The 24,976-nt window shown below is 38.5% G+C and overlaps 3 protein-coding genes, 2 non-coding genes and 2 pseudogenes across 7 annotated transcripts; 3 read left to right on the top strand and 4 right to left on the bottom strand.

The window, feature by feature from the left end:
* Positions 1-4,399: 4,399 nt before the first annotated feature.
* Positions 4,400-8,877, top strand: LOC126590744 (protein disulfide isomerase-like 1-4). The gene is made up of 12 exons (XM_050256248.1): positions 4,400-5,071; positions 5,183-5,312; positions 5,919-6,084; positions 6,171-6,289; positions 6,406-6,486; positions 7,206-7,292; positions 7,415-7,489; positions 7,633-7,701; positions 7,787-7,867; positions 7,949-8,083; positions 8,290-8,346; positions 8,462-8,877. The coding sequence occupies exons 1-12, from the start codon at positions 4,524-4,526 to the stop codon at positions 8,633-8,635; spliced, it is 1,722 nt and encodes a 573-aa protein (XP_050112205.1). The 5' UTR covers positions 4,400-4,523; the 3' UTR covers positions 8,636-8,877.
* Positions 8,878-10,940: 2,063 nt separating this feature from the next.
* On the bottom strand, positions 10,941-11,043 carry LOC126591651 (U6 spliceosomal RNA). The gene has a single exon (XR_007612466.1). It is a non-coding gene; the product is annotated as a U6 spliceosomal RNA (small nuclear RNA).
* Positions 11,044-11,649: 606 nt separating this feature from the next.
* TRNAK-CUU (transfer RNA lysine (anticodon CUU)) lies at positions 11,650-11,722 on the top strand. The gene has a single exon. It is a non-coding gene; the product is annotated as a tRNA-Lys (tRNA).
* A 183-nt stretch (positions 11,723-11,905) lies between these two features.
* On the bottom strand, positions 11,906-16,009 carry LOC126590743 (putative pentatricopeptide repeat-containing protein At1g12700, mitochondrial). Of its 3 annotated transcripts, XM_050256245.1 has the most exons (4): positions 15,852-16,009; positions 15,301-15,485; positions 12,779-14,798; positions 11,906-12,346 (listed from the first exon to the last, which is right to left on the bottom strand). In XM_050256245.1, the coding sequence occupies exon 3, from the start codon at positions 14,700-14,702 to the stop codon at positions 12,876-12,878; it is 1,827 nt and encodes a 608-aa protein (XP_050112202.1). In that variant the 5' UTR covers positions 14,703-14,798; positions 15,301-15,485; positions 15,852-16,009; the 3' UTR covers positions 11,906-12,346; positions 12,779-12,875. The 3 variants fall into 3 exon arrangements, with proteins under 3 accessions (XP_050112202.1, XP_050112201.1, XP_050112204.1); XM_050256244.1 differs by lacking the exons at positions 15,301-15,485; positions 15,852-16,009 and having other exon boundaries at positions 11,906-12,580; positions 12,779-15,029; XM_050256247.1 differs by lacking the exons at positions 15,301-15,485; positions 15,852-16,009 and having other exon boundaries at positions 11,906-12,288; positions 12,779-15,029.
* On the bottom strand, positions 15,776-17,991 carry LOC126590236 (putative disease resistance protein At3g14460; annotated as a pseudogene).
* Positions 17,992-19,674: 1,683 nt separating this feature from the next.
* Positions 19,675-20,614, bottom strand: LOC126590751 (putative disease resistance RPP13-like protein 1; annotated as a pseudogene).
* A 917-nt stretch (positions 20,615-21,531) lies between these two features.
* Positions 21,532-22,626, top strand: LOC126590752 (anther-specific proline-rich protein APG-like). The gene has a single exon (XM_050256255.1). It carries the CDS (start codon positions 21,817-21,819, stop codon positions 22,321-22,323), a length of 507 nt encoding a protein of 168 aa, XP_050112212.1. The 5' UTR covers positions 21,532-21,816; the 3' UTR covers positions 22,324-22,626.
* Positions 22,627-24,976: the final 2,350 nt, after the last annotated feature.

Here is a 24,976-nt window from a genome sequence, read left to right as displayed (position 1 = left end):
TAAGTCTCCATCGCCTCTTGAAAATAGGAAAGTTTGAGCAAGGGCGTGTGGTTTTTTCTTGGACTCACCGTACTGACTTCTAGGGCGAGTCTGTCGGAATACCTCAGAGTCTACTGTAGCTTCATGTTCCTCTGGGACTTGTTGTTCCTTCCCTAGATTGGCAGCGGGCTTGGGTCGTGGGAGGGGATCGAGTCTTTCAGAAACCCTTGGGTCATTGATCTTCGAGCATATGTGGATGGGATTCTCTCGAGCTTGCTTTAGGAAGTCTCGGCAGTCACGATAAACGGCTTTCGATCCTTCTAACCCTTCTGCAAGGAGGTTTCTTCCTCCACTTCTCCTGCTTCGGGTCGAAGCATCTAGGTTGAGAGAAGTCTCATGTTGATCAATGTTTTGATGATTAGCTCGCTCCTCATCAGGGATACCCATGTCAAAGGGAAGTGACCCTCCGTGTTGGGGGGTACCCAGATGATGGTTGATGTCCACAGGGGCAACGAGCTCGCGTGTTTGAGTACGCCTAGTTTCATGGAACGTCTCAAAGAGCTTCTCATACTGCTCCTGGATGACCTCATTCTTCATTGCTATCTTGTTGTTCTGAGCTTCTAGCTCATCGACTTTAGCTTAAAGAGCAACCATTTTTCCTTCCTTCTTTCGTTGCTTCGCACTAGGTGCAAGATGGGTGTCATTCTGTGTGCTGTGGCTTTCTTCGCTCCCTATGTTGGAGATGGATGCCTGGTTAAAAGAGAGTATACGAATGGTGGAAACCAGCTTGGCAAAGCTGAAGAGAGTGGGAATAAGTGTCGTTCCCACAGACGGCGCCAAATGTTGATGCACAAAATCAGTGAGGACTTTGGTACAACAGAAAGTGTTAAGTTTGTAACATTCGCTAGATTGCTCCGGTCACTAGTGTGGATAAGTATGTAAATGGATAGAAACAGGGAAGCAAACACAAGATGTACGAGGTTCACCCGGATTGGCTACGTCCACGGAGTAGAGAAGTTCTTATTAATTGTGAAGGGTTTACACAAGTACATAGGTTCAAGCTCTCCTTTAGTGAGTACAAGTGAATGATTTAGTACAAATGACATTAGGAAATATTGTGAGAGAATGATCTCTATTTATAGAAGAGAGTTTCTAGTTTCATTCTGACATTGACACGTGTCGTGTTGTGATTGGCTTCTGATGTTGACACGTGTCGTGCTATGATTGGCTTCTGATGTCGACACGTGTCGCGCTGTAATTGGCCTCCTGGTTGGAGGGAAACTCTTCTGGGTCCTTGACGGTATAATGTTGACCGGTGCTCAGTAGTTTCGGGATTGGTCAAGTATGGTACAAACAAACTTTATTGTGAATTGAAAGTTGTTGACAATTGAACTTTGTTGTGAACCCTTAAAACTTTGTTGGTAGTTTAAATGATGAATTTCCTGATTTAGAATTCAAAGTTTGTTTGGAATTGAATTTGCAAATTTGAAATACAAAGTTATGGTTTTTTTTCCCTATTTAATTTGATTTTTTTTTTCATAACTGAACCCCTCATCTGGAGAGAAGAAAGGAAGAAGAAGAAGAAGAAGAGGAGAAGAAAGTAAAAATAACGTGAACCCCTCATCTGAAGAGAAGAAAGGAAGAAGAAGAGAAAATAAAAATAAAATAAAAATCCATGTGAACCCCTCATCTGAAGAGAAGAAAGGAAGAAGAAGAAGAAGAAGAGGAGAAGAAAAATAAAATAAAATCCACGTGAATCCCTCCTTTGAACAGAAGAAAGGAAGAAGAAGAAGAAGAGAGAGAAAAAAACAATCCACGAGTACCCCTCCTCTGAAGAGAAGAAGAAGAAGAAGAAGAGAAGGGAAAAAAAATCCACGTGTACCCCTCCTCTGAAGAGAAGAAGAAGAAGAAGAAGAAGAGAAAAAAAAAATTTCCACGTGAACCCCTCATCTGAAGAGAAGAAAGGAAGAAGAAGAAGAGAAAAAAAAATCCACGTGAACCCCTTCTTTGAAGAGAAGAAGAGAAGAGAGAGAAAAAAAAAATTCCACGTGAACCCCTCATCTGAAGAGAAGGAAGAAGAAGAGAAAAATAAAAATCCACGTGAACCCATTCTTTGAAGAGAAGAAGAGAAGAAGAGAAGAGAGAGAGAAAAAAAATCCACGTGGATCCCTTAATGACACGTGACATTCAGTCATTGTCTATATGGGCGTTACGTTATCATTTAATGAGAGACTTAACAGTTTGACTAACTAATGTATGACACTGTCCCAAAATTTACACTTTAGGTATGACTCTGGGACGAAAAAAACTTGATGTACTAAATGTTGAAAACCACGAAACATGGGGGTAATAAATTGGTATTTACCGTTTTTATTAATTTAAAATTAGTTAATTGAATATTTTAATCTAAACTAATATTAATAGAACCCTCTTATCAACTAAAAGAGAGTAAGACTATTCAGTCTTCTATCACACAAAAAATTAATAGGCAGTAATGTAATTTTACAAAATCAAATTTTGTTGTTTTTTGTTTAAACAACACATACATATGATTTTAGCATATATCTATGTTCACACACACAAAGTTTGTAGGCATGTGCTAATATTTACTTAACGGAAGACTAAAATAGATTCTAGGTATAAAAAGGACTAAAATGGTTTTTAACCCTTTTTTTTGGTTAATAAAGCTTCTTTGCTTAGAAACAGAACATTACAAAAGGCCGAAAGAGAAACACACAAAAGAAACTAACTAGCCAAGGCCCAAAGCTCAACACCACCACGTGAGCCACCAAAACACAGGTGCAGGAAAAGAACCGAACGAGCAATAGGCCAGCGTGCAAATGAATTTTGAGGTACGAGATTGAAATCGCACTCAAACTTGAGGGCGCAAAATATAATTAATTCTAACATTAAAATGAAGCAATTTTTTGGTGAAAAACAAAATAATACAAAACCAAGACCGATTATAATAAATTCAAACCACCTCAAACATTCCGTTTGTAGTCCAAATTACCCAACGCACTTTTTGTGCAAATTTTCACATACCAAGTAGCGCATTGCATACATAAGAATATAAAATATTAGTAGATCAGGAGCTAGTTAGTCATTCCATTTGACGTAGTCATTTGGAAGGATTTTCTATTGGGATTTATTCGATAGCAAAAGTTGCGTTAGAAGTAAAGAGACCCTTTTTTGAGATCCACTACAAAATCCTAGCTTTTGCTAGCTTTGTGCTGCTTCCATGCCAAGCAACTGAAGCTGCAGATCGTGTAAACCACATCTCCAACATAGAATTAATATTTTTTGGGGTGTGATATCCACACACCCTATTTTACTTCTCATATACTTTTTTAATTTTCGGCTGTCGGATCGGATGAATTGAAGAAGATCAACGAACATAAATTATCCATGGGTGTGTAAGAAGTAAAATGGGGTGTGTGGATAGCACACCCCTATTTTTTTTGTTTTTCTAAAAAGATGGATAACTGGTGGCAAACCACGGTTATCCATCCCTTCCGGATGCCGAAAAGACTCACAGAGATATTTAAGCCTCTTTCTGGTCACAAGTTTGGCTTCCACATTAGCCTCGCAATTCCTCATTTACCACTTGGGCCACCGGCTCGTGGTTATAGAAATAATAATTTTTATGCACTACTTCAATTTATGATTTTAAAATTTTGTTGCAAATTTACCAATTTTTTTTAGTCAATGAAGAGGTTAGATTTGAACCTAAAAATTAACCACTTGAATTGGTCATTTACAAAGCTTTTCGACGAAAGGAATATTGAGAGAACTTGTTTTCTACACAAATTAACCACTTGAATTGGTCATTTACAGAAATGACATTTTCTTTCCTTACTGATTTTATGAAACATATACTTTCATTGTTGACGCTTGAGTTATTACTTAAGTATTTATTAACATGCTTATTTACTATTGATAAGTTGATAACACATTAATAGTTTACAAATTTGATCTAAAAAATTAATTTACCTAACATTATTATGGACAAAACACTTTCTAAATTGTTCAACCCGATCAAACCATACCTATATGAGCGATATGTTCAATTTTTACACTAAAATAGGAAAATTATCAAGTAAAATTACTTCCCAGGTTACATTTTTTTTTCTTGGTAATTTCTTAAGTCACCTTCCATTCTAAAAATACTTTGATTTAAGGGAACTTTAACGAAAAACTTATGGTATTGTTCACTTTAACAAAAAATCATATTTTTGCACTGAAAAGTCAATCATGTACTATTCACTTTACCTCTTATTTTGTCCTTATTGTTAAAACTCAAAGTTTTCAAATCATTTTTATTAATTTTTTTTTATGTAATTGCTGGTCAACGAGAAAGATGCTTAACGCTTTAAAAAATCAAATCCAGCAGCAACCGCTGCAACGGTAAAGCAGCTCTTTACCCCCTCCCAAACGACGTCGCACGAGGCCTCACGAGGCCTTGACTTCTCCAGTCTTTTCCCTTCCTCCTCCCCCTCCTCTATAAACCCCTGCTAAAACCAGATCTCACTCTCACTCAAAGAATGGCGAGCCGACTCGTTCTCGCATTCGCACTCAGTGCCCTCCTCTTTTTCTCCCACTCGGTTCTCTGCAAGGACTCGCACCCTACCGATGACGACGACGAGGATCTCAGCTTCCTCGAGGAGCCCACTGACCACGGCGACGCCGCGCCGCACAATCCAGATTCGGACCACTACGACGAGGACAATTTCGACGATCTCGGGAACTACTCTGATTTCGACGAGGGCGGCGATCATGAGGACTCGTACAAGCAGCCGGAAGTGGACGAGAAGGACGTCGTCGTTTTGAAGGCGGCGAACTTCAGCGATGCGGTGGAGAAGAACAGATTCATGATGGTCGAGTTCTACGCGCCGTGGTGCGGACACTGCCAGGCCTTGAACCCGGAGTACGCGGCGGCAGCCACCGAGCTCAAGGGCGAAGATGTAGTTTTGGCCAAGGTTGACGCCACGGAGGAGAACGAGCTGTCGCAGGAGTACGGCGTCGAGGGTTTCCCGACTATCTTCTTCTTCATTGATGGCGTTCACAAGCCTTACACAGGCCACAGAACCAAGTGAGTTTCTTTGTTTTGATTAATTTGATAGAATTATGAAAATTACAAAGCCCAATTTTTAATTTTTAAAATTTTATGGATTGTTTTTAATTTTTGGAAATGTGAATTCAGGGAGGGAATTGTAACCTGGATTAAGAAAAAGATTGGACCTGGAATTCAAAACGTGACCACATTGGAAGATGCTGAACGTATTTTGACTGCTGAAAGTAAAGTCGTTTTGGGCTACCTCAACTCTCTGGTGGTATGGTTTTTGCTTTTTCATAATTTTGCCCCGTTTTTGTCAAATTTTTATGAAATCTAAAATTTTTAATCTTGTGATTGTTATAATAATGTATTAGATTATGATTAATGTGCATAAACACACTGGTTTGCAGTAAACTTTGGTGGCGGTGAGGAGATTGAAAGTTTTCTTCCACCTTTCGATTGTCTCTTCATAGTCTTGGAATGGAATTAATCTTAAATTAAGTCCAAGCAGTCGGCTTTTAGTTGACGCCCCAGAGTTTGTTTGAGTTATTACACATGTATGTGGAACTAGCCACATCTATTAGGGCATGTTTGGCTGTCAAATGTAGACTGAATAGGGGACGTGTTGAATTTTGTAAGCTGTTTAATTACACAGAATATAGAATAGGAATTCAAAAATAGGTGATTGATGAGGCATGCAAAACACTATTTTTTGCTTTATGTAATAAAATTGATATATGAAAAATGAATTATCGAAACGGAAAAGGAAAACAATGGTGGCTAGAAGTTCTCCTTATTTACTCTTGTTAGCTATTGTAATTTGTTTTCCATATCCCATGATATTGATACTTGTTGTAATTTTGTGTTGTTCTTATGTTCAAAGGGTCCTGAGAGTGACGAGCTTGCTGCTGCTTCAAGACTTGAAGATGAGGTCACCTTTTACCAAACTGTAGATCCCAAGGTGGCAAAACTTTTCCATCTTGATGCTGAAGTTAAGCGCCCTGCTTTGGTCCTGCTAAAGAAGGAGGCTGAGAAACTAAGTTATTTCGGTTAGTTTCTATATTGTTATCACATTGATGTCTCAGATAGAGTTTTTGGGTTGAATTTCTTTATACTCAGTTTCTCATTTCTGCAGATGGTAAATTTGATAAGTCTGCAATCGCCGAGTTTGTCTTTGCCAACAAGCTTCCTTTGGTTATCACTTTTACTAGGGAGAATGCCCCACAAATTTTTGAAAGTACAATCAAGAAACAGGTAATTTGTTACATGTTTTGATTTTTTCTTTAGCAGATGTGACCTCAATCAGAAACGCTTTACAACAGAGTATTAAACATTTCATGCTGATTGACATATAATCTTTCTATACCCAGCTGTTGCTCTTTGCCACTTCAAAAGATTCAGAGAAGGTTTTCCCTGAATTTCAAAAGGCTGCACAACTTTTCAAAGGAAAGGTATGGTTACTATTAGCTATGTTCTATGAGTTGGGTTGCTGTCATAGAAACTGTTCTAGAGCATCTAAAATAACAATTACATAAAGGTTTTTAAACAGTGTAGGCTTGAAATACCTTGTTCTTAGTGCGTCACGTGTAAAGGAGAAGCTGACAGTGGTTGTAGTTCCAGCATTGTGTTCTTTTTATTGCTTATTGAAATCACAAGCTTTGAGGGTGAGGGAAGGTTAGTCCTACGGAGAGGTGGTGTCATGGCTGTGTTTGGGGTGGTGTAGTTAGATAGACATAAGGGATTTTTTTAGTGCATTAGGGGACAGGGGGAGGATGTTTTGTCGAGTAAAGTTTTAATTTGGTATTCCTTGTGGGCTTTGGTTTCTGAAAAATTTCCAGGAACTCTTTTTCTCGGCATTATTAGGATTTTCAGTTTGTGCTCTGCTAAATTGTGTGGTTTGGTTTGTGCTCATCTCTTCGTATTAACAAAATATTGTTTCAACAGAAAGATACAGAGTAAACAAATACCTTTTCCTTTAAGTAGGTTGGTCATTTTGTATTAACTTCTAATGTGGTGCTTCATTTGTTCTCTGTGGCCACTACGTATGACCTGCATAATCTGAGCATCTGATCCTTTTTGGCCGCTAAGCTACTCATTGCAGTCTTATTTTGTTGAAAACGGACAAAGCTTGCAGCGTATGTTTGTATAATGTGTGTGGAGTTGCTTGCAGCTTATCTTTGTATATGTGGAAACGGATAATGAAGATATCGGAAAGCCAGTTTCAGATTATTTTGGTGTTACTAGTGAAGCTCCAACGGTGAGCTTTTCCAAACCTTCGTATTTAATAAAATTATTTTTGGAAACATAGTTGTCCGGTTGTAATTCTACATATTCCAGTATTTATTTGTGCTATGAAGTTGATAATTTTGTTCCTAACAGGTTCTTGGGTATACCGGAAATGATGATGGTAGGAAATTTGTTCTTGACGGAGAGGTGACCTTGGCTAATTTAAAGGTTGCATCTCTCTCTCTCTCTCTCTCTCTCTCTCTCTCTCTCTCTCTCTCTCTCTCTCTCTCTCCCTCTCTCTCTCTCTCTCTCTGTATGTGCGTCCACTCCATTACATTCTAACTGTATCTTGTGAATTTATGTTTTATTAGACTTTTGGGGAGGACTTTATTGAGGACAAACTTAAACCTTTCTATAAGTCAGATCCAATTCCTGAAACTGTAAGTGTTTAAGTTTTGTTCATCCACCTGATTCTGTTGTGTTGGTCCACTATTCAAATTTATACGTTTTATTTGATTGGCACAGAACGACGGGGATGTGAAGATAGTGGTTGGGAATAACTTTGATGACATTGTCTTGGACGAGTCAAAGGATGTTCTTCTTGAGGTAAAACTGCAAAATAAGAAACAAACAAATATTTGATTAAATTTGTCAAAGTTCTCATGTTTTAAAGGATTATCATCTCAGATTTATGCACCCTGGTGCGGGCATTGCCAATCTCTGGAGCCAACCTACAACAAGCTTGCCAAACATTTACGAGGCATTGACTCTATTGTTATAGCCAAGATGGATGGAACCACAAATGAGCATCCCAGGGGAAAGGTAATGTCAAGTTGCTGTGGGTTAAATGATAGTTTGTATATCAATTGCCTATTCGAGATTTCTGGGGACAAATTTTCATTGGAAGAAAAGGCATTAGGTTTATGGTTTTAATGTCTAAAGTCAATATCCACGTCTTGGGGTAAAGTCTGAATGTCTATTAGAAACAAGAACTTTGCGGTTAATTGCTGTTCTTTTAATTTTTGCAGGCTGATGGTTTCCCCACGCTTCTATTCTTCCCAGCGGGAAATAAGAGCTTTGATCCAGTAAGTGGCATGTAAAATTGTTAAATGCATTCTTCTCTAACGTGCTTCTGCATATATCTTCTTGTTCATCCTTGTTTGCGTCTGACGTAGAATATCTGGTTCCTTGATAAACCAGATTCCCGTAGACTGTGACCGTACAGTGGTGGCATTCTACAAGTTTCTCAAGAAAAACGCATCAATCCCTTTCAAGCTCCAGAAGCCAGCATCAACGCCAAAATCTGAGGGGTCTGCTGCAACAGAAAGCCAAGGGAGCAGCAGCAGCTCAGACGATTCGAAGGATGAACTATGAGGAATACAATAGTGTATGCTAATCTGTCTATCTACTATTTGAGTGGTAGAAAAGATATAGTTGTCACATAGAAGAGAAACAGGGAGATTAAAAATCATAAGTTAATCTCAAATTCGAATCTTAAACCCCTCGAAAAGATATCGGGAGAAAAATTTAGGTGTTGCAGCAAGCAGGTTTTGAATGTGATATTTGAGAAACTTCAGCTGACGAAACTAATAATATCACCTCTCTCATTTCTCTCTCGTTTCTGTGATGGATGTGCGTTTTCGTTTTGTTATAATTTATAAAAGCGTCAAATTAATTGCACTTATTGTGTGTGGCCTCTTTGTAATATTTATTATTGACTGACATGTATTAAGTTTATGAGTGCAGAAGATTTGAACACAGCAAAAGATATGGCATAAAAATGCATATAATTGGAATTCTAATAATCCTATTGTTTAAAAATAACAAATTTCGTATTCAAATTTCATTGTTTTTTTAGGTAACCAAACAAAAGAATTCACAAATTTTAGGAAATAAAATTTTATCATTTCAATTTCTGTTGTTTTGAAATTCCTTGGTAAACTAGGTGAAGGTGAAGTGGTGCAAGCTACTGTTTGGTTTGGTGAAATCGTAAAGACCTCCACGTTGTCTAGCCCACCCGATCATCTTTCTCGTCCCCAGGTCCTATGAGACACAAAAATCTGGAAAAAAATGTTATGGGGCATCGAAGGGATTTTGTTAAACGACTAACGGATATCAAATTAACCAAAAAAGAGGCAATTCGTAATACGTTAGTCAATGAAAGTTTGGGATCAAAGTAAAATTACCAATACTACTAATTGAAACCCTTTCACCAGTCGGAAGTTTTACTGGCGGCGAAGATTTGTTCATAGTAGAGTTTGATAAAGGAAGCTTGGATATGGTGGTATCATGATTTGGGCTTTTCGGGTTCCCCATTTACTTGGATCACCACAAAATCTGGTGGTATCATGGAATGCTTGGATATGGTCATGGCCACGTTTCATTGGATGGACATTTCCAACCGTGCTACCGTCTAGCACTTGAATCCTAAGAGGCCTTTTACTTTTCTAAAGTGCTGGAGGCCTTTTACTTTTCATCCCCAAAACCCCCTGACTGTAGCTGTAGCTCTCATATAGTCTCTGATTTGATTGATCTAGTTCTAAACCCCCTGACTGTAGCTGTAGCTCTCATATAGTCTCTGATTTGATTGATCTGGTTCTAAAGTGCTGGAGGAAAGAGGCCCTTATCTGTTGGAATTTTTGGATCACCGAGTCCGTCCCACTCTAACGACATCGATATTGTCCAACTTAATCACCTGCACAATCCTTAGGTGTGGAGTTTTACTACAAAAAGCTTCGGTATTAGTTAGAGTGAGGTAATACTATTTAAACCCCTTTGGTTTTCTTGCACCCACCGATTTGGGACAGTTTTAACATTATCTCCCTATTCTCTACGGAGGAAACCAATCTCATTCGGTCCATCCCGATTAGCATCCGAGCCCCACTGGACACACTTGTTTGGCATCATGAGAAGAATGGCTTATTCTCGGTTCGAAGTGCTTATTATGTGGCAAGAGAAATTCTTCTCCAGCCCCGACTCATCATTGGTTTCTTTGACTCCCACTGCCAAACTCTGGAACAAATTGTGGAAATCTCGAGTTCCCCCGAAGGTCAAAGTGTGTGTATGGCAGCTTTGCAACGACTACGTCCCAACCCGTGCAAACCTCATTGAAGCATTGCGGGTCACCTCGACTAATCTCTCCCCAGTTGGGCAGATTATTGAGGATATCAAGGCTTTGTTGTCGACGATCACTGAAGCTTCCTCTTCCCATTCACGCCGCCAAGCCAACGCGGTTGCCCATCGTCTAGCTAGATTTGGTCTTACAGTTCCCCATGAATGTATTTGGTTAGACTGTCCACCGACCATAATTTTAGATTTCCTCCTTGAGGATTCTCTGCCTTAGTTTACCATACGTAATAACCTTGGTTTAATGAAAATCACCTATCGTTGCATTAAATAAAATACAAATAATAAAAAGAAAAAAAATTGATACATTTGCAATTAGTGGAAACTCGAATGGTGGATATGCATGCATGCTAATTTTATATGTTACTCTACATCTCTACAAATCTAAAAACTTGTAATTAGATTCCAACTAACGGCAATTTATTTCGTTATAAGTAGGAAAATGTTCCGACTGAGGATAATAAATTTGTGAGCATAGTCTTACTTCATTGGAAGCAGAGGAGATGAAGGAATCAAAAGAAAAATTGATCTGCAAACGGAAAGGAATTAAAAAAGAAATTTGGACTACTTTTCGATTTATGCATGTCATCCTTGCGCAGGAGCCATGCTAATCTTCTATGTATTATTCCAATTTTATGGAATGTCCCCGAAGGAACAAGCTGCCCTGTATACGGACAGTATATAAAGCATTCATAGACTTAAGAGTCGATCGATGTGGAACTGCTGCATAAACACGATTTAAAACGCACCATTTAAAGTGTGGTTCATCACCATAAATGCATAAGTCTTATTACTTTGGGTCCCAAAACTCACAAGCAGCCCATCGAGGCCAAGTGTTGGGTATTTTACATACCGCTTAGCCTCACTCTCTACCCGTAATATACTTTGTATATATTTGCAGGGGTTCGTGAAAGGGACTTGGATTTGGTGTCTTCTTTCTCAGTTCAAAGTTTGGCTTCCACCAAGGATGTGACAATGGCGGCGATGCGGTCTTGGCTACTGGAGTTCAGAGATTTTTATTGTCTATTTTCTGTTGCCTTTGGGCCAAAACTTGTATGGGCCTCCCGTTGTCTCTTGGATTGTTGTTCTCATTTTGTTTGGGCCTTTTACATTCCATATAGTTGTTTTTCCAATCCTTTTTTGAGCCTTGTACTAGTTTTTATTATAATGAAAGTTGACTTTGTCATTTAAAAAAAATAAAAAATCAGTTGGTAGAGGAACAAATGAAGTCTTATAACATGTGGGTCGCAAACTCACAACCAGCCCGTCTAGCTCAGTTGGTAGAGCGCAAGGCTCTTAACCTTGTGGTCGTGGGTTCGAGCCCCACGGTGGGCGATTATTTTCATTTTTCTCCTTCCATTTATTTTTTTGGATTACTTGTTCAAATTAAATTGTAGACCATCTACGTTGGCGAGATCAATTGGTCGGAACAATTCAACTATATACTCTCTCTTTTCTATATGAATCAGATCAATGGACCGCAATTAATGTGCTCATTTTTTATGGGCTTTAAATCAATTGACAAGAATAATGCGTAATGTATTCACACTTTTTGGACCCAAGTTCGAATGATCATCAATATCACTTTACCATAAAGAATAACCAAAATATCTAAACTCTGAAAAACCTTTTGATCGAAAGAGTTTCCATTCATATGTGAACATGAGGAAACCAAAAACCAGACTCAATGGTGAGGCTGAGGCTGAAGGGAGGAAGAAGCTTGCTGGATGAGAGGAATGCCTTCAAACTTGCAGGCCATAGTTTGTTCAAGATGGGCATCTATGGCTGAGAGAGATTATGACTGCTATTCTGATGGTGTGAGATATGCCGAAAGATTGAGGAAACAAGGCCAGGATCCAAGAACAAGCTTCTGCGGGGAGTAACGTCTGAAATGAAGTTTCCTGCAAATCCCGTGCAGCACTTAGATGAGTCGAATTCAATTTCTTCCGTTGAATTTGGCTGGTCAAGTAGCGAGCAAAAGACAAATTATAATGGTGTGGCAAGGTATGTGACAGATGATATAATCTATCGTATCAGACTGCACAACTATGGATTTGCAGTTGAAATGAAGCTTCAGAATACTAATGTTCTCAACAATGCTGAAGATTTCTGATGTCTAAAAGACCCAATTAATCATCGTCTGTATACTGTAGCTATCATTTCTTCCATTGCTCCTTCCATCAGACTCATCTCCTTAAAAAATTATTTATGGATAATGTCCTTAGAAGTTAAACCAAGCCATAAATATGATAATATCTGTCCAGATATTCTGCTTCTCCAACAGATTTCATAATCTTAAATGAAGAGTGACATAAAAGTTGCTCTATCAATTGATACATTAAATTAATAATACATCAAACATCACTAGGCGATGCATGAATGAATGGTTACCTGAACTGGACTCGGTAGTGGAACAACTCCTTCCAATGCAGCATTCAAGGAAGGGATGCACCGAAACTTTTCAAAACAAAGATGCAAATCACTTTCATCACGATTTTTCTATTAATGCCAACAGAGCAGGTGAATTAATGATCAACTCCATAGTTGATGCATCTGCAGAAAAACCACTATCCACCATTTCTTGAATGAGTCTCATCGCCCTTGATGTCTCATTGTTATTGATAAACCCTCGGATAATTGTGTTGTACATGCAATCATCTGGAGAACAGCCTTTCCCTTTCATTATCCTTAGCAAGTTTTCTGCTTCACATGTTAGCCCCCCATTACAAAATCCACTGATCATTATAGTATATGTCTTGACATTAGGTTGAGTTCCTTTTGATGATAAACTACGAAAGAGATCCCATGCATATTCTACTTTTTCAGCTTTGCACAATCCTTCAATAAGAATATTGTAAGTTACAACATCAAAATCCAACTTCTTCCTTTCCATCTCTTCCAACAATTCAACCACCATAGAAAGTTGGTGGCTTTTACAAAGGCCATCCAACAAAATATTATAAGTTCGAACATCTGGAAGTTGGCCATGAGCTTGCATTTGAGAGAACAAGTTTTGTGCATCTTGTATCCTTCCCATCTTGCAAAACCCATCCATAAGAGTGTTATAAGTAATAGTATCTGGAACCACTCCCCTATGAAACATTTCTAGAAAAAGCATCCAGGCATCATCCATCCGTTTACTCTTACCATAGCCGTTTATCAATATGTTATAAGTATGAGCACCAACCATGCAGCCTCTGCTAAGCATTACTTCAAAAACCTTTTTCGCCTCGTCCATTTCTCCTAGCAAACAATAACCATCCATAAGAGAATTGTACGTAATTGTATCTGGTTTGATATCTCTTTGAATCATCATTTCAACCAAGCTCCTTGCTTCCTGGACCATGCCCTCTTTACTATATGTATCAACCAAGACACTGAATGTGTGAACATTTGGAAAGATGTGTTTACGCACCATTTCATTCAACAATCTTGTAGCTTCTTTCCAATCCTGTAATTTGCAAACTCCATGAATCAAAGAGTTATAGGTCATGACATCTGGGGCAATACCCTTACTCTTCATTTCTGAGAAGAGGTTCAATGCATCCACAACTAGAGTATCTTTGCAAAGACTGTCGATAATCGTGCTATAAATAACTATGTTAGGCTTGCAAACCCCTTCTTCCATCTTCTTAAGCAATTGGATTGCTGCAGTGTCGTTACCTTCCGCGCAAAGGCCCTTTACTAGGGTACCGAGAGTAACCACGTTCGGCTTACAATTACCACTGTCCAACATTTTATTGAAAAGTGTTGCTGCCTCCGCCACTGTATTCTGGAGAATAAAGCCGTTGATTAGAGTGTTGAAGGTCGCGACATTTGGTTCAAAACCCCATTTGAAGAAGTTTCCCAAGATAGACAAGCCAAACCCCATTTTCCCCAAACGACCAAAGCAATTAATGATAATGTTTAGTGTATAAACATTAGGACGAATTCCGGACGCAACCATTCTGTTATTCAAGGAGATGACTGTCGAGTAATGCTTCAACTTGGCAAGTTGACCCAACACTTGAGTGAAAAGGACAACGGAAGGCAGAGGACGCCTTTGAAGCATTTCGTCAAACACGTCGAGAGCATCCTCGAGATTAGTGATTTTCACAAGCTGGTGTTGTTGGGTGCTTCTAGATTCGGTCGATTTAGAAGCTCGAGAGTGAAACAAAGCCAAGTAACCGTTGAAGAAAACAACAGAAGAAGATTGAAGAAGACGAGGCAGCATACCTCTCACAAGCCTCCTACTGCTGCTGCTGCCGCTGCCGCCATAACCAACCTTGAAGGAAGAAGAAGAAACAGCAATCGTTCCCATCATCGTCTTCAGCATTTTAAGTCAGCAAGTTGAGAGCAATCGTTGCTCACAAATCAAAGACTTGTTGTAGGACTGTGTTTGTGAGGATTCAAGAGCATGTATTTCAAGTTTCTGACATTAATATGTTAATGTATTTACATATCAGTTTTATATTTTCTAATCAATAGACTGATTCAAGACATAGTGAAATTCCATATTTAGTATATCCAAAAAAGGAATCATCCGTTAGGTTCGGAATTAAAAATCATATTTTACCTCAAAAAATATGTATATTTAACATATTGTATACATATACATACATATATGGATCCTTTATCAAGCGGGATCTCCATTTTTTATTTTTTTGTCCTTACAAACCAAGTTTTAATCTTTGATATTTGGAAAGAAAAAATGAAAAAGCAAATCGTTGGAAGTAATATAATCATGTGGTTAATATGCATTTGGTCCATATAGATCTAAAAAAATAAGAGCCAAGAGCAGGACTCCGTTGGTCTGATTGTTGTTCAACACGGACATCTATGGTTGAGAGAGATGATGACTGCTATTTTGATGATGCTAGATACTCAAAAGATTAAGGATCATCGGAAACGAAAAGAATCATCGGAAAACACACCTAGAAAGATTTAATTGCACACATCTTTCCATTTGTCAGCTACGATCTTGTGATCGGAACCACAAGGGCTTAACGTATCTACGCAAGCGTCAAGCTGGAATCTGAATAACGAAAAAGAGACAGCATGCCAATTGAGGAGGAAACTGTAGATGCAAGTTTGTGCCTCCTATGTCGAAAGTAGGTTTCTGCAGACCAAAATAAGCAGTACGGATGGTTTTTATCATTTTTGATATAAGAAACATGCATGCTTTCAATACATGCTTTCAATAAGAAATGAATGAATCCGAAACCGGAGTACGGATGCAGAGACATTAAGATATAACAGCATCATTTTCCCCTTAAGTCCAGGAATAAAACATATTCCAAAAATTCTTGGTCATAAAATGTCAGTTGCCAAAGCAATATATGTTGTATAAGTGACGCCAGGGATAAGGCTAGAGAATAATTGAGAGCAAACAAGATTTAACAAAGAAAATGGGAGAGATGAGAAACAAATTGCAAAATTTGTAATTTCTGAAACGTTAATACATTATTCGGTTATGAAAGAGTACCTATAAATGTTGCACTTATGATGCTTACCATGCTGGATTGATCCTCTCCATACCATCCGAAAATGTTGAAGATGTAGGGATAGTGTGTCTTCCATGCTGCAACGAAACATTTGATCAATATGCTATGATTCTTATATCTATCATGTCTTTTATTTTTAAAACTAATTGAAGTTAATTAGATGCAAAATACCAGAGAGTGAAATGCCGAAAAGCACAAGTTTGTATGAGAGAGCTCATACGACGACTTCGTCATTTATCTGTATGCAAGGTATGTGAGATATCTTGGCCCAACGTCGTCCGGTCCTGTTCTCGTACCTCTTCTCTAGGGTGGAACAAGAGTAGATCTCCAGGAAAGAAAGAGATGGTGGCAAACCGTCTTCTGGAAGGAACTGAAGATTTGGACACTCAGAAATGGATACCTGTTGAAGAGAAGTGAGGTGTTGAAGTCCCTCTGCTGGAAGGAACTCCAGACTTGGGCACCCATAAATAGATAGCTTTTGAAGATAAGTGAGGTGCCGAAGTCCTTCTCCGTCCAACGATTTCAGACTTGATAGTCCAGCGATGCGGACAGAGTTAAGAGTAGTAGGGAGCAGCTGTTCCTTGAGCAACATTGCCCAGATCTCGCCACCAATGCTAACTTCTGTAAGCGAGACAAGTCCTTGCAATCCCCACTCCACTGAAGGCCTCACTCTGTCGCAATTTCTAACATACAAATACTGCAGGTTGGGAGGCAAACCCCCATAGGCAGATGACACAAGATTTGGAAGATTGTGTAGGCCCAACGTTCCAAGGGCGGTGAGGGTGCGAATTCGTTCGGGGAATGACTTCAAATTCTTGCATCCATTGACTTGCAAGTGTCTCAAGTTGGGAGTGGGCAGTCCTCCGTCGGGAAAAGACGCCAGATTTGGACAGTCGTAGATTCGCAGGTGGTTGAGATGGCTTAGGTTTTGATCAACTCCTTCAACAGAAAAGGATTCCAGATTCTCACAACCCTTGTTACAAGAGTTGAAAGTTTGGGGAAAACGCCCAACGGGAACGACCTCACTGAACGAAAACTCTTTTCTATATCCAAATACTCAAGTGACATCAATTCGGCCATCATCTCATGTGATAGGAACTCTAATGACGACACGGTTGGGCATTTGCTGAGAGTCAAGCGTTCAAGATATTGCATTTTGGGCAAGCACTGTACTGCAGCAAAATAAAAAATGCCAAGTGTGGACAAGAGCTTCTTCTCTACTGTCTCTATTAACGGTAACAGACCGAGGCATCCATTAATATGTATTTCTAACGAATTCTGTAAGTAGTCCATGTTAAGACTACTACTGCTGCTGTTAGTAGTGGCCCATTCATCATGCAGATGTAGAAATTCACACCCAGACACCCGAAGTGTTTTCAAGCAAGGAAGACGATTAGGCAAGTATCCTCTCAGCTTCGGACAATTCCTTATTCTCATCTCCTGGAGACACGGAAAGTCTGAACATTGACCTCCACTTGCACTCGGCAGCCAATCCTCCCACTCTGGCATCTCCTCAAACTTTAGCGTCTTCAGAGACTGAAATGGCTGAATTACAGAAGCCCCATTAAGATCACCGTAGAATTCATAACCAATCCTAACAAATTCCATCCTTATGATACATAGCTCTTTAAGAGTGGGTAGCTGCCCAAAACTTGGCAAGGACAAACAATACCTACAATCACTGATACACATGAACTGTATGTTAGAGAACGAATTAGAGCTTCCTAACCAGTTTGGGAAGCTAGTTCCTCCATAGAATCTGATAGTCAGTTTCTCCAAATTTATGCAAGGTTGGAGCTTGTCAAGCACATCTCTCTCCTTTTGGGAATCACTGACGTCCTCATCACCCCATGCCAACTCTAAGTCCTTGAGTTCTTTCTTATCCTTCAAATTGGCTTCCAAGGCATGCACAACATCAACTACATTTTGCAGATTCAAAATTGAAAGTTTTCCTTGGAGATGCTGCAACTCCTTTAGTTCTGCAATACTTTACCCGGTAGATTTCCCCACAACGAAAGCAGTTAATGTTCTCAAACTTTTTAGTCTTCCAATTTCCACTGGCATCCCTTCTATCTTTGTTCCATTGACATCGAGGTAATGCAAACTAGTAAGTTCCCTCATGTCTACGGGTAATTTAGCAAGGGAGCAACAATCTGCCAACGTTAATGTCCGTAAATTTATCAATTTTCTCATGTCTACCGGCAGTTCAATGAGAGCGTAACAATTTGACAATAGTAGCGTCTGCAAATTGTAGAGAGTGCAAACTACACTAGGTAAGCTTTCAATTGCAGTATGAGATGTTAGAACTTGTATGTGAGAAGTGAATCAAACACCTAATGAAGACATGAAATAACATTACTATAAGGAGATATAATATAAAGAAGTTTATACATGTTGATCAATGTATAATATAAGGTGAGAAAACTAAAAGTATTGTTCAAATTAATATAGAGAACGGTTATAAGGAATTGGAAAACTGAAATTAACTGCAACCATGATAGGAGGGGCAGTTACATCCTTATAACTAGGGTTTCGATTCCCCTTCTCGGATATATATATGTGGTTCTCTTAATGCTAATGCTTGTCCTATCGACAGCAAGGAGTTCCAATTCGTTTCCAAGAGAAAGGAAGATCTTAACCACGTCTCTATCACCATGGCTACATCCTCAAGTAAGTTTCATGCATTCATTGTCTATCGACAGAATGCATTATGCAGAAACTAGGGTTAATAATATTGCATGAATGCATTGCAGTACATGGTTCAATTGCATTGTTGTGTTCGATCTTTATATGACTTAATAAGCACAAACATATAGATATATATATATATATATATATATATATATATATATATACTTATAATGTTTACATGAGAGAGATCCAGAAAGCGCAAGTGAATGAGATTACCAATAGAATTAGGTAATTCATTGACATTTTTATAACGCGACAATGATAAAACCCATAAACATTTCAGTGATGGCAACATATCATGTAGAAACTTTTTACTTATGTAGAACTTTTTAGACCAGCGATCTGTTTCAAAAGAGGTCTGTAGGAAGGTCCGTAGACACTTAGCCCCATTTAATGGCTCAAATTTTTTAGCAGCATCAATTTCTCCCATAGCATATGACAAATGACAAAGTCTTTTAACTTCTTGTGATTCCATCTCTTCCAGCTTGAGAAAAAAATCCCCTAGACATGAACTGACCCAAGTCATTAAGAAGATCATGCATTGTGAAACCATGCTCTCCTAATTTTTGTAGTAGTGATCGTGATACTAGTTCATCGAAGTACTTTCTAGCCATCTCTTCCATTCTTTTCCCATTCAAACCTTGTGGAATTAGACCTTCTGCCATCCAGAGTAGAACCAAATCTTCCTTCTTGAACTGATAACCTTTTGGAAAAAATGAACAATAAACAAAGCATCGTTTCAACTGAGAAGGGAGATAATGATAGCTCAATCGCAGGGCTGGAAGGATATCACTTTTATCATAAGGTAGCTCCCAAAGACTACTATTTAATAATATATTCCATTCCTCGAAATCTTTCTAGTAACGTAATAAACCCCCAAGTGTTTCTGCTGCTAAAGGCAAACCATTGCACTTGCAAGCAATTTTCTTGCCAAGTTCTTCCAAAGTTGGATGTGCATCATGGTTTTCATTTCCAAATGCATGTTTTGCAAGGAACATCCAACAATCTTCATGCGACAAAGGTTCCACGTATTGAATGGGAACATTTTTCATGAGAGATGCGACATTTTCGCTTTGTGTTGTCACAATGACTTTACTTCCTCTTGCCCCAGAAGTAATAGGAGTTTGCAGGCACTTCCAATCAAACTATTTCTCATTCCAAAGGTCATCCAACACAAATAAGAATTTCTTTCCCCTCAGTTGTTCTCTAAGTTCAACTTGAAGCAAATTCAAATTTGTCATATTACAAGGTGTTGAAGTGACTGACTTGAGAAGAGTTTTAGTCACCCTAATAGCATCATAATCTTCTGAAACACAAGCCTAAGATTTTAGGGTAAAGTGCTCTTTCACCTTATCATCATTGTAAAGGACTCGAGCAAGGATCGTCTTGCCAACCCCACCCATACCAACAATGGTGATGATAGATACATTATCCTCGCTTGCATCATCAGAGAACAAGACTTTTGATAAATTTTCTTTATCTTTGTCTCTTCCATTTACAAAAGGTTCATGAATCAAGGAAGTTGTTGGAGTTCTTTGTGAAACCGTCCTCCCAACAACTTCCGTCAGAACAAGGGCAACTTTTTGTTGCACAAAGTCATCCAACCTTTGTAATAACCTTTGTATCTCAACATTCATGCTTTGATAAAAATGACAACGAGAAGTAGAGAAGAAGTTCCACACCTTTTTGGTTAATTTCTCGGTTTGACCTTCACCTTCCACCTTGCATCGCAAAGCTTCAGTTTCGATCTCATCTAGTAAGTCCTCCGCATCAAAGACAGCATACTTGAGCTCGTCAAGCCATTCTCTCACAACAGGGTTTGAAATTTGCTTCTCTTCTGCATCATTGAGGACTGCACAAAGGGTGAGCAGCGTCATCTTTAGTTTCATGAGGAGTGGTTCATCCAGCTTCTTCTGCCGGAACAAGTCACTGAAGTCGGTTGAAGCAATGTGCTCACACAGCACCTGGATGGAAGCGGAGATAAAAGCATGTCCAATCAAAGCGGCAGCCATTTTTCTCTTGGTTGCCAAGTTTGCTAATAGCTCAATGAAGAATGAAAGGCTTTTGAGACACTCTTGTAAAATACATGCATCCCAATTTGTAATGAACTTGTGATTGGTCAGTTGACCAAAAAAACACTTCTGATTGGTCAATCTCTTGTAATCAACCTTTGAATAGTCATGAACAACAATAACTTCTGAAACTTTCAAAGGTCAACCGGGGAAAACTCATATTCTAGGTAAACCTACCTCAACTTGCTTTAATTTTTATGTCAAATATGAATTTTAACCAAAAACTCGTTTTTAGGCCAAATTTAAGCCAAAATTTTCCCTTGGTTTTGTGGGTTAGCCCATCATATATGAGTATTTTTTTGTTTGTTTTATATTTATAAATTAATTAAATCTAACAACTAAAATCTAATATGATCAAATCCAATAGTAACAAAAAAAATCTAACAATTCAAATCCGCCGGCCAAACTAATTTAAAAAAAATGCTTTCATGTGTTTCATATTCTTTCATAATGTTCCACATGTTTCGTAGTGTCGATTGAATGATTTTTCAATATTTATCGGAATCTAAATATTTTTAAGTTAAATGTTAATAAAATTAAATTAGGATATGCTACATTTTTTAAAAAGTTACTTTAAAAAAAAATATTATAAATTCATTCTTTTATAATTTCGGACTAAAAATTTAGGTTAGAGCAGAAAAACTGTTTTTGGCAAGTGGCCCTTTACTAGTGTGGGTTCAAACTCCGTCGTTAACTAATCTAACAAAATCTATCACTTGACAAAAAAATAAAAAAAAATATTTCGGGACTAAAATTTAAAATTTCCTGGGTTAAAAATTGAACCACCATCTTTTACTCTCTATATAAATAACGCCAAAACAAAATAAAAATATTACATAAACCCCAAACCCAAAACCTGAACCACCATCTTATATTCTCTACGCTTTCCACACTATTTCCTCCACATTTTTTCTAGATCCAGTGCATCGCTCCTCTCCCCGATTTTTAACTCCACCTACGTGTCCAGATCTGAATCCGCCTCTTCGCTTCCCCTTGAATCTCGGCCGTCTCCTTTTCCATTTCCCGAGGTTCCTCCTTTCAAATTCAGATCTCCTCCGCTCCATTTCAAAACCGCTTCCCAAAATCTCAACTTCCTCTCTTCTCACTTTCCCATCAGATCCACATTTTCTCGGGAAACAAACACCTCGAAGCGCCGCCGCCTCCTCTTTCTCCTCCTTCAACAATGGCGAGGTTCTTCGAACTCCTCTCGCCTCTGCTTCTCGCATTTCTCCTAGTCCAATTCAGCACCGCCGCATCCTCTTCTTCTCCGCCAGTGCCCTCCCCGACTCCGTCGCCGCAACCCGCTGCCGATTCGCTTTCTCACGTATCTCCATCGCCGATTTCCCTCACTCCATCTCCGTCCAACACACCGGCACACTCACCAATTCCTTCTTCTCCTCCCGCGCCGCCGCAATCGACTCCATCGCCGTCGCCTGACAACGAGCCTTCTGTTCCCGCTCCGGCGCCGTCGGATCCTAGCGACAACAACAACAATGACATGAACGCCGACGACAACGGAGCTGAGAACTCCTCCGGGGGAGGAATGAGCGGGGGAAAGAAGGCGGGGATCGCGTCTGGAGTCATCGTCGGAGTCGGTTTGGTAGGGCTCGGAGGATTTGTGTACAAGAAGCGTCAGGATAACATCCGTCGATCTCAGTACGGTGACGCCGCCAGGAGAGAGTTTCTCTGAAGAAACACTCAGTCGTCTTCTCATACGCAAAGCTCTTCTACTTCTAGAGGTTACTGTGAAATCTTCAATTTTCTGGTATTAATTTCTCGTAGTTTGTTTTGTTAAATTCTGGGTTTGGTATGTGATTGAATTGGGGTTTTGCGACGGTGAAAAAAATGGTGATTCGATTCTTGATTCTTTGGTGCGCCGGTGGTGGTGGTGGTGGTGGAGTGGTGATAGGTAGATTTTTTTTTTATTATTTTCTTTTTAATTTTGGGCCTAAGATACTTGATATAATAATTGAATTTACAGATTTAGAGTTAATCCTTTTGCTCTTTTTTTTTTCTGTTTATAATATCAAGTTTTAAATTACTGAGAAAATTGAAGAAACAATAAATCTGATAAGTATCTGCCATTTTAATTGCGATTTAGATATATAATGTGATAATTTGATTCGGTTTATCTCGTTAAATATGGTAAATTAATTGAATACAATTTATAAATAATTGATAAAATACAATTTATAAATAATTGAGTGGCAATTTGTTACTAGTTATTTAAATATTCCTTTTAAATTAACATAGAGAGTTCACAAACAATAGATTGCGGGTAACATTTGGGGATTGCTCTGTTTGCTGGAAACAAAAATGTCAACTCTGCCAAAAAAAAAAAAAAAGAAATTGTTTGAAAGTGAAAACTTGCCCAACTACAACTTTTCCCTCCTTTTTTTCTCCTTCTCTCCATTTTATGCTTTGATGGCTTTTACTTTTGCTTCGGCATCTTTAAAGTACAACCTCTCCTGTGCACAAAAGAGCCTTCCCGTCGAAATAAATAGGGAAATCGATTAAAATGATCATTTTTAATATTTGATCGGTTTGTCGTTAATATATGCTTGGAATATTGTTTGTATTTGTTCTTTGATCAATTTAATTATTAAATTTTAAGAAAATTTAATAATTCATGTGGGCGAGCAAAAATGCATCGACCAAATTCCTCGCGTAAGAAATGCTAAAAGTATCTCCAAATGAGATGTTAAATTTTAGATGGAAATGCTGCCATGCATATTTGACATAAAAAATTCTTTCAACCAAAGTGTTATCTGTTGATAAGATTTGAAGACGTTGTGATTAATTTTAGTGCTAGACCTCTTATTCCACTAAGATTTGAAGACTTATGTGTTAAATTTGACATCAATATTTTTTAATTAATTTTAGTGCTAGACCTCTTATTCCACTAACATTTCAACCACTACAATGAAAATTTTGTTTCAACATTTTTTTTTAATAAATACAAACTTTTAAAGCTCTATATTAATAAGAAAATAAAATTTAAAAATTCGATTGGAGAAGTATAAAATCTTAAATAAGACTTCAAATTGTCATATCAGTTATCAATTGTAATTTGGTTGTTATAATTTAACATTTTTGTTGGAGATGGACTAAGGAGATTCTCAAAAGTGATTCTTCATGAATATTTTGCAATCTCATATTTTTTACATAATATTTTATAATATTAACATAAAAATTAACGTTAAACTGTGAAACGATATAAAGTTTATGAAAAATTGAGAGAATATTTTCTTAGCATTTCTCTCTCCACGCATGCAGTCCTTACCAGTTACAAGTGGGAATGGAATGCCACTGACTTGGCACAAATTGCAATTTATTTGACTTTTCCCTTTTGTAATGGTGTCAATTTTATGTCGATCAATATTGTGTCAATGTCGGTGATAAATTTGGTATTTAAGTGCGGAGCATTTTTGACTTTTTGGCTCTGTCAACGTCGCCAACTCGTGCCAAATGTTAGACTATTAGTGCTATTTCCACAATATGATTTGTACAGAAGTGCTATTCGATTCAGTGTTCCAATATTTTTCTTGTGGTCGGATCATCTTTGTGAGGATCTCGGGGATCCTTTAATCATATTCGTTTATCGTAAATCATGGATTATATTTCGTCAGGTATTGTTTATATTCAATTTTAAATAAAAAAAATTACAATAATTTTTAACCGCACGATGTACGATGAACAGATGTGATTTGAGAATTTCCGAGATTCTCATAAAAAGGATCCGGCGAGAATCCTCATTCGTGGGAATTAAGATGTGAGCAACCCACCAATTACATTGGAACACAGTGAAGCGTTGTGGCATGAGAAATGATGACATTACATCCACCTTTTTGTGCGTGTTTTTGTGGGGGTGATTGGTTGCTATTGGGAGTCAAGTCAAATGCAATTTGAACATGGCTCACTTTAACTCGAATGGAATGGAACGTACAGCAACATCGCCCAACAAAGTTCCAACCAAGTGTTGTTTCTTTGAAACGAAAGGACATTGGGGTGCGTTTGGTACGTGGGACGGGACGGGACGGAACGGGATGAGGCGTTCCGTCCCGCGTTTGGTGCGCCAAAAATGGGTGGAACAGGCTGTTCCACGGGACAGATTTTAGGTGTTTTTGCGTCCCGCCTCCACCCCCGGAACGGGTTTGTTCCACGTCTGTGGAACACAATGTTTTACCATTTTAAGACAAATATACCCCATGTCTTTTTCAAAAATTACATCTTGGTTCCGTCCCGTCCCGTTCCGTCCCGTTCCGTTCCGTCCCGTCCCGTCCCGTCCCGTCCCGTCCCGTCTGCGTACCAAACGCACCCTTGTGTACGCAAACTATTACTTG

Source organism: Malus sylvestris, chromosome 11 (assembly GCF_916048215.2).
Source record: "Malus sylvestris chromosome 11, drMalSylv7.2, whole genome shotgun sequence".
Taxonomy (NCBI): domain Eukaryota; kingdom Viridiplantae; phylum Streptophyta; class Magnoliopsida; order Rosales; family Rosaceae; genus Malus; species Malus sylvestris.
The sequence above is the reverse complement of the archived record's forward strand: the minus strand, read 5'-3'. Positions and strand labels throughout refer to the sequence as shown.

Coding starts and splice junctions, on each gene's coding strand:
- LOC126590744 (XM_050256248.1), top strand. CDS start 4,524: ATGGCGAGCCGACTCGTTCTCGCATTCGCACTCAGTGCCCTCCTCTTT. Junction 7,702..7,786: donor CAGATCCAATTCCTGAAACT/GTAAGTGTTTAA, acceptor TGATTGGCACAG/AACGACGGGGATGTGAAGAT. Junction 8,084..8,289: donor ATGAGCATCCCAGGGGAAAG/GTAATGTCAAGT, acceptor TAATTTTTGCAG/GCTGATGGTTTCCCCACGCT.
- LOC126590743 (XM_050256245.1), bottom strand. CDS start 14,702: ATGCTGAAGACGATGATGGGAACGATTGCTGTTTCTTCTTCTTCCTTC.
- LOC126590752 (XM_050256255.1), top strand. CDS start 21,817: ATGGCGAGGTTCTTCGAACTCCTCTCGCCTCTGCTTCTCGCATTTCTC.